Source organism: Sorghum bicolor, chromosome 2 (genome assembly GCF_000003195.3).
Source record: "Sorghum bicolor cultivar BTx623 chromosome 2, Sorghum_bicolor_NCBIv3, whole genome shotgun sequence".
Classification (NCBI taxonomy): Eukaryota; Viridiplantae; Streptophyta; class Magnoliopsida; order Poales; family Poaceae; genus Sorghum; species Sorghum bicolor.
In genome coordinates this window covers 58076085-58084919 of record NC_012871.2, presented here as the reverse complement: position 1 = coordinate 58084919, position 8835 = coordinate 58076085, and the positions used below count along the sequence as shown (strand labels likewise).

Genomic DNA, 8835 nt, shown 5'->3' with positions numbered 1-8835 from the left:
ACCGGTTCAATTGTTTTGAACCGTTCTAATTGAACCGGCCACAGATACACACTCTGTTGCTTAAAGTGATTGGAGGTTAGAGTTTATAGCGATGTTTAAAAAGTCTAATATGTGCCAAACTCTAGTTGGTTCGCCCTCTGTCCAAGAAAATGTGCATCTCTCTTGTTAAGAAGCTAAATTTTTTAAAATTTAATTAACTAGATTTATATAAAACAATATCAATATTTAGATCTACAAATAAATTTATTAAAAAATAGATTCTACAACTAATCTAATGGTACTTATTATGCATTATAAATGTTAGTAGTTTTTTTAAAAATGATATGTGTATTTATTTATTTTAGATTTAGAAAGGAGGGAGTATTGTGGAAGTACTTTGTGTCAATTTGGAGCACGCGTGATGGGAACATTACTTCGGGATATCTTTCTATCAATTTGGAGCATGCATGATGGAAATTGGAAATATTACCGGGGAATTCTGAACCAGAAAAATATAAATAAGTTGATCTGCTTTCTACAAACAACCAGACAATGGAGATTTAGAGAGAAAAATAATCATACAGTGGAGATGCCATGACTTTTCGACCTGATTGGTCTAAAGTGGGTAAAGCACCTGTGGCATTTATTTGCTCAAACATTTCATCTGAATTAAGTTTTACAACGGTTGGAAAACAATAATTAAGTTTCGTCTGATCATATATAATCTATCTGTTGGCACTTACGGTTAGTCTAATTTTTGTTCACTTTTTGTGTGTTTTGCTATGCGGCAACCACTGTCGTCATGAGCAACTTGCACTGTCAGCGAGATAACCTCCAATAATGATAATGAAAGATGTGAATTGCACGAGAGGTCACAAACTCAAACTTGACTCCTTCCTCCATTTAGACGTCGATTTTAGTCTGATGGCACACTAAAGCTAGCTGATTTGTGCAGACAAGTACAATTGGCCGGCTAGTTAACAGCGAAATGACATAGCAAAGATTTGGTAGGATAAGCGACTGACCTGACTCATGTTACTGTCAAAAAAGTTAGCATACCATGAATATGCAAAGGCCTCCTGTACTTGATACAGTAATGATGGACTACTACTTGCTAAAGTTGAACAAAGAAATGTCACCATCCCATTTCAAAGATACGAGTAGCTGCACTATTCAGTAATTTATTTAGCATGTCAACACTACACTTTATCCAGGTAAAAAAGATGTGCAATTGGATGATAGCTTCTTCGGAGACGTAGGATTTACCGCTGCCAACCACAAAACTGGTGTTCCATTCATCCATAAAAAAGGAAAGCAAATTAAAAGGAGATGGAAAAAGAATAATTGCATACAAATGATAGCGAAACAAGTGAAGAGCACAAGAGGATATGATCCGAAAATGTCATCTCTTTTCGTCCCTTTATTATCTATCCATACTTCAGCAATCTTATATCAGCATTACCCACTCCTTAACTATATTATATCCCTTGGGGTCACCTAGGACAGGTGATTAAGGAAGTTACCATGGTTCTATATGTGGCCCTTCGGTATATATATAGTGGGGGTGATTAGCTACGTAACAAGTGATTGTTGTTGTGCAACATCATTTTTTTTATTGGATCAAGAAGCCAAGTGGTATTATCAACAAGGACTGAGATGGACCAATGCTGTCACTAACATAGTAGTGGTATTGCTTTCAACTGAAAAAGTAAAACACCCTAACAAAAAGATATAGAAAAGAAAAAGCACGCTAAATTATTTGTATGGTTGGATGAGATCACGACTACTAGAAAAAAATGCTCACAGAGGAATGTTAGTATTTTTGTGATCTTACTATTCAAGTGTGGGATTAGGGCGGTCTAAAAATATACATATAGATGATATTTTTTAGGACTTTAATTTTATCATGTACATATTTGCCAGGAAAGAACCCTGCACTTATATGCATATATCTCCCTTTACCAGTCCAATGCTAGAGTCTACTTGACGCTAGTATGAAAACTGAGGATACAGAAGTCCAAAGCTGAGGGCCCCACAAATGCTACCAAAGATTTCAGAAAATACTGCAATGAACTTGAATGCATCTTTCAGAAAACATGCACACTGTCCAATAGTTTGCAAGTGGACATCATGGACTAATCGGCGTTGGGAAGTCAAAAGATGGAGTGGTTCTTTTGCCCTATTTCAACATCATCGTAAGTCTGTTTGCTGGTCTGAAAAATCATGACTGAAAATAGCTGGTCTAAAAAGTCATGACTAAAAATACTATTCGCTGATTTATTGTGAGAGAAAAAAATTATTGGCTGACAAAAAAAATACGACTTATAAGACAAACGAACAGGTCCCACCCAAAAACTTTGGATCTCAACATTGAATATTTGGACACATGCATGGAACACTAAATATAGATTAAAAAATAACTAATTGTACAATTTACATGTATTATGTGAGACAAATCTTTTGTCTAATTGGTCCATGATTGGACAGTAATTGCTATAATTACATATATGCTACAGTACTTAAAAACTTTTTTTGCGAACTAAACAAGTCCTTAGCGAAAGATTCATATATCAAAGGCGATTGACAAAAGACATGGAGAAAATAATCTGATTTGACCAGGAAATTTTTGGCTTCTCGAGTTTGAGACCACAAAACAGGAGCAACAGTATCTGAGGCAGGGTGTGCCACAGCCATGAGTTTCATGTGTGGTGAAGCTTCAAAACCATTGATCAAAGAGGGTCTGAACTGAAAGCACTGTCCTGGATTGGTTGACGTTTATTTCTTCTCTGCCGAATATTCAGCAAAAAGATACACAGCTTGAGTGCTTGCCTTCCATGCTTGTGATTGATGATAGAGATTGCATCTTGTTGGTATGCTCAATGCTCACTGAAATTTTGGGATGTGGCACAATCTCTTAGAACCACAGACGTTATGCCAGAGCAACGATGAGAAATGCCAGAAGAAAGGGCGTGAATATTCCCAATTCACCAATCAAGCAACATCAGAAATTATTAAAAACATTTGTTCCCTTTATTTACATACTAAAAAGGTGTAAAATATACAGCAGATGTACCCAAAAAAAATGAAAAGGGGCATTTTCTTCACCCTTTTTAATGTTGTACAACAATTCTCATGCTACCAAAAAATAAGCTGAATTTGATTATGCTATGCATTATATACATGGGTATAACTATAGGAGTTGATGTTAACAAATTGCTGCTGCTGAAGATTGATGGGATTATGGGAAAATGCTTTGACATAGCCACTAGCCTACAACAAGTACATTACACATGTTAGTTCAATAGATAGTAAGCTACATTGGATGGGCCTCTGCTCTTAAATTCCTCCCCACAGTAGTTCAGTTTGTCCATATAATTGAGATGTTCTACTCTTGCTTGCCAGGGGTAGCAGTGTTCAAGGACATCTCAATTTCCTCAAGCGAACGTCCTTTTGTTTCAACTATGAAATTGTAGGCAAAGACTGCTGTCAGCAGGGAGACCGCACCAAAACCTGCATAGACTGCTCCAACCCCAAACTTGTTCACAAGCTCCAGAAAATATAGTCCAACCAGAAAGTTACATATCTGAAAACGATGCAATATGTAAGTTAGATTAAAGGTGTAGGCAGTGATAAATTACGTTTTTATATCCAGTGAGAATGTGGAGTGTGCATACAAACTACAAAAGTAGTGTTTTGATACTTCGGAAACTGCATACCCAATGCACAGTAAAACTGAAGCCCATAACTTTTGAGCGTGTCCGAGCACTGCTGAGCTCTGGTATAATGATACCGGTAACTGGTCCAGCACCAAGTGCAAAAGTAAAAATGTACCTGCAAATGAAAAATAAATCTCACAACTAACAATCTTTTTAAAATTATAATCAATTTATAAACACAAATTTCACAACTCGAATTTCTAGTAAATATTCTGAATTAGTGGTTTCATTACACACTAACAAGGTGGAAGACCAATAACTATATGAATCAAATTCATTTATCATATCATGAAGCAGAGAATGTGCTAGAAAATATTTCACATTGTTCATGAGGTAAGTAAATGATTTGTATACATTGAGAAATCCACAGATGTAATTTCCACCAAATTTCTAAGCAAGCCTTCTGCTAATGAAGAACAACAATTGAAAATCTCGAAAAGAACTAAACAGAACTGCTATCACACTCAACATAAAAAATAATGTCTTTAGTAAAGATCTCTCAAGTTATCATATTGCAACATGTGTTCAGTTCTCAAACTTGAAATATCTGAGAAACAACATATCATATTGAGCTGATTTAACCTTAAGCAGTTTGTTACAGACAATAGAAAGTGAAAGTACGTACAAAAGAGTTCCAGCGATTGAAAGGCTGTGGGCAACTCCTTCATCAAGCGGGAAGCTAATACCATATACTATAAGGAACATTGCAAAAGCCTGCAGAAATAACAGGATATAATAAATTAAACTGTACTCAAGGACAAGAGCCCATCGACATGCACAAGAAACACACGCATTCATGACTCCGTCTCGATAACAATATGGACAGAAACCAGGCACTTCCTTATACTCTCCCATGACAGCAGAGAATGCAGAAACTTCGATAAGAAGGATAATTAGTTAATTAAGTATTAAAAGTTCTTCTAATTACCATACAAAAGGCTCCATAGCACATACCATTCCAAGGTAGCTTCCTATCAAAAGTTTCTTTCGCCCTTGCTTGTCCATCAAATTTGAAGCAACTAGTGCCCCTAAAAAGTAAGAATGGTACATGAGTTTGAGAACAAGTCGCTATAGAGCACAACATGAATAACCAAGTTTACTCACCTCCAAAGTTGGTTATTCCAACATATAAACTTGCTAAAGCACCACTTGTAATGCCAACATCACGGAATGTCAACGATGAAAAGTAAAGAACACCATTTATTCCAGCAAACTGTTGCAGAAAGAAAAGGGACCCTCCAATCAATGCAACTGCATATACATTAGACAATAAGCTCTTGACAGCATAAAGAAAATTAATATACAACTGACCAAAAACTTCAGGAACATGAAGGTATTGTGGTGGTGGTGCTAAACATGCATGTTTCAAATACTATGACAGAACATCAGCAATAACTCATCACAGCAAAAGTCGAGAAGTAAACTTAGTGCCCAAATAACAGGCCATCCATTATGAGGCCTTGAAGTGTGAAAGAATCAGAAGAATGTCTCAGGTGTAATCCAACAACCAAGCGTGCATGAATGCAAATGTATGGACATACACACACCCAAACATGCACTCTGCCAATGTAGTTCACAAGCATTTCATTTGGTTCCTTTACACCAGCCAAAAGAAAAGGTTACATCCTAATAAAAAGAAGTACCTCTGTTATGTGGTTCCACCAGAAGGTCTGACCAGCTGCCCCGTGAATCATCATTTACCACAACGGCTTTGATCTCTTCCATGGACTTCTCAACTTCAGAAGGTTCCCAAAGGCTCTCTACAACCTTTTTGGCATCATCGAACCTTCCAACCTACAAGATAGAGCTTTCTGATGCTAAAGGTCTTGCACAACAAAATGGGACCCTATCAATTGAATCTTAAAGGAGTACCTTGGCAAGCCAACGCGGACTCTCAACAGCAAATTGCATCCCAGCAACAATAAGAACCCCAGGTACACATGCAGCATAAAGCATTGTTCGCCACCTACAGACAGAAACATAAAATTTTCAGTAACACATGAATAATCTGTTAACTAGACAATGCATCTGGATAGTAACTAGTTCAGAGTGATGTAGTGGGTAAGTTAAAGTTCATTATGAAAGTTAGCTAAGTAGCTGACCCTTTAATTTGTTCTTTTAAGAAAAATAGCATAAACCTTTTTATTTTCATTACTATTTCCTCCACTTAATTGATAACCATTTGTTCTGAGCGAGTCGTACATACACCCTAGCACATGGTCACAGTCCTCGACAAGGAATCCCTTGAATGTGGCCGATTTACTAGCATTTTGTAGTGGTTCTTGCATTGCTAATAAGTTGTTTAACCATTAGCATGTTGTATGTATATAGAAAAAAAATGATTGGTTTAGATCGATATTAACCTCCAGGCAGCGCATCCGACCCCAAGCGTTAAAAAATTGGACGCCTAGAATCGCTGCCTAGGCTAGGCAAGATCCTCAGTCGTCGAAGCAAACAGGCCCCAGTGCATAAACCCTTGTGATCATTTTGCGAACTTTGTGTAACCATTCCACTTCAAGAAAAAAAATTATGGTGCCCATGCCAGCAGTTTCGTGAAGTATAATCCTAGCGTGGGGAAATTTTATATGCTGGTGCATTCTGAAAGCAGAATAAAGGAGGCCATGCACATGCTATTCCGTGGCATATTCTGTACATATATATATCAGGTGTCACAGTTTGCATCACATAAAAAATTGCCATCTCCCATAATTCCATCTTTTTTACTGTGATATACCATCACCCCTGACTGATTTTTTTAAAGACCATAAAATTAACATGACAAACTCAAGGCTTAATACTATACAGTTGCATAATCATCCATGCTCCTGAAATTTATTTCTAACTTTCCTTATCATATCTTGGTTCTATTCTTCTATTCGATGAGGAGTTATGAATAAAGGATTGATGCATCTGCCTTGATAAGTACATCTGTTATTTTTTTTCTATTATCATGTAGTGCAACAGAAATAAATTTATACAAATGATGACTTACATCATTAAGATGCAGAAATGCCAACAAGAGATGCCTCACCAATGTGGATCACTCTCAGAAGGTATCCCCAAAGAAAGTGCAGCAATTATGCCTAGACATGTTCCAATTTGACACAGAGTTCCCAAAGTGCCCCTATATTTTGTTGGAGCAACCTAGAAAAAGCGTATAAAAGGGTTGAATGGATATAGAGCTATCAAAATCATGACAAGAGTATTAGGAAAATATCCATAGATTAGATAGAATATAAATGCGATGACCAATTGTGAAATAATAAAAGAAATCACCTCAGAGATGTACAATGGAACAAGAACAGTGTTTACGCCAATCCCGATGCCAACAAGGAATCTTCCCAAAAGCATCTCATCCAAAGAATCAGCCTGCGCACTGTATCATAGCTTTTCCTTAAGGAAAAAACCATGTGATAGCTTAATATACAACAAATTGTAATGCATGAAATAGAAATGCTGTTGAGAGGAAGTAAATACTACACTGGTCAGCAGAAACTATGCAAAGTCAGGACTTTAGGAATATAGAACACGGTAAAGTGGAAGTAAATACCTAAGGAGAGCTCCAATAATCAATGGAATACTGACGATCTGAAGAGTCCTTTTGCAGCCAAACTTATCTACTAATGCAGATGAGCCTAAGCTCCCAAAAAAGGCACCAACAATGAATATGCTCACCACAAGACCTTGGAGGAACGGATTTCCTTGAAAACCAAGCTCTGTTGCAATGTCCTCTATTGGGCCATTCATGACCCTGCAACCATATCATGCACCAAGACTTAAGTTCAATGCTTTAACAAGCATATGTGCAACATAAAATGTAGAATACATTGCATGGCACAGCCCACTAAAGAGCAATATACCTATAAACTATGATAATCCAAGTCCATTTTCTCATTATTACAATTGGCATATCCATCTAGTAGTGCAGGTGGCACTTAAAATGTTCTCAAACAAAATGGATTTAGGGAGCAGTCATCCATTCTCTAATGTAATGCCATGCAGTGGTGGAATAAGCACTAGTGATCAATTGATATAACTCCTAAACGGAGGCACCGATGCAGAATCAATTAGCTTTAGTTGAAGATAAATTAAAGCAGCACACTGCACTGCACGCACCCAATGTGGTAACCGAAGAGAAAATTTGCCATGGACGCGGTGAGCACGTGCGGGAACGCCTTCAACCACCCAAGATCACCGCCGCCACCTCCGTCACCACCACCGTCACCTCCCCCGGCCCTGGCATCGAAGCCTATCACGACGAAATGAACGCCCGTGTCAATCCATCAGCGCCAACAGCGCGAGCAACCAACAATCCAGCAGGCGGCTGAGCTGCCCCCACCTGAGACGGCGCTCTCCTCGCCCGGCTCGGGCGGCTCTAAGGGCGGCGGGGGCGGTTTGCTCTCGACCGCCGCGAGGCGCGGCGGCCAGAGCTCGAGGCGCCGTGGCAGGGCGTGGAGCGCGGCCGCCCTGACCACGGGCGGCCGCGCACGCCGTGAGGGACCGGGCCGCGGCCGCGGCAAGCGCGGTGCGGGAGAGGCGGGCAGTAGCAGCAGCGCCGGGGCGAGGGGCGTCGGCATCGCGGCGGGGGGCGGAAGCGGCGATTCGTCGAGCAGGTCGTGGGCGCGGCCGCGCGGCAATGAAAGCTGACAGACGAGAGCGCAGAAGGGGTGAGTGCCCGATTGCGTAGGCCGGCTTGTGACTGGGAGCGTGCCAGGTGTCAGGTCGCCTTTGCTCGGCGACTCGGCGTTGGTGCATTCGGTTTCAATCAAATGAAAATAAAGGAAGCCAAAGCCAATTATATCGTGAAAATTTCTAATTAATTATGGATCTATTTAGCACAACTCATAACAGTGTTATTTTTTTGGCCATATCCTCATTTTAAAAAATAAAGTTTTTTTTCTTCTCCTCTCACAAAAAGTTATGATAAAGCTAAAAAAATTGTTTATCCTAACTCTCTCTCTCTCATTTCTCGCTCTTATCCATGCATAAAGTTGTTGATGGAGCTATTTTGTTAAATAACTTTTTCAAACAGCTTGACTTCACCTAAAAAGTTACTCCTGAAGTTGTTTTCTAAAAAAACGGGGTTACTAGTGAAGGAGTTATGCCAATGAAGTTGTTTTCTAGGAAAAAAAAACGGAGT

The 8835-nt window shown here is 39.1% G+C and overlaps 1 protein-coding gene across 1 annotated transcript; it reads right to left on the bottom strand.

The window, feature by feature from the left end:
- LOC8055792 (probable plastidic glucose transporter 1) lies at positions 2963-8400 on the bottom strand. Its single transcript, XM_002460137.2, has 12 exons — positions 8035-8400; positions 7812-7944; positions 7246-7446; positions 6972-7071; positions 6727-6839; positions 5568-5661; positions 5339-5489; positions 4800-4946; positions 4650-4723; positions 4321-4409; positions 3696-3810; positions 2963-3562 (listed from the first exon to the last, which is right to left on the bottom strand). The coding sequence occupies exons 1-12, from the start codon at positions 8270-8272 to the stop codon at positions 3365-3367; spliced, it is 1653 nt and encodes a 550-aa protein (XP_002460182.2). The 5' UTR covers positions 8273-8400; the 3' UTR covers positions 2963-3364.

Excerpts from the sequence above, each read along its gene's own strand:
- LOC8055792 (XM_002460137.2), bottom strand. The coding sequence starts at position 8,272 with ATGCCGACGCCCCTCGCCCCGGCGCTGCTGCTACTGCCCGCCTCTCCC. Across the intron at positions 4,410-4,649 it reads TAGGAAGCTACCTTGGAATG|GCTTTTGCAATGTTCCTTAT; the intron begins GTATGTGCTATG and ends TTATTTCTGCAG. Across the intron at positions 3,563-3,695 it reads TCAGTTTTACTGTGCATTGG|ATATGTAACTTTCTGGTTGG; the intron begins GTATGCAGTTTC and ends CATCGTTTTCAG.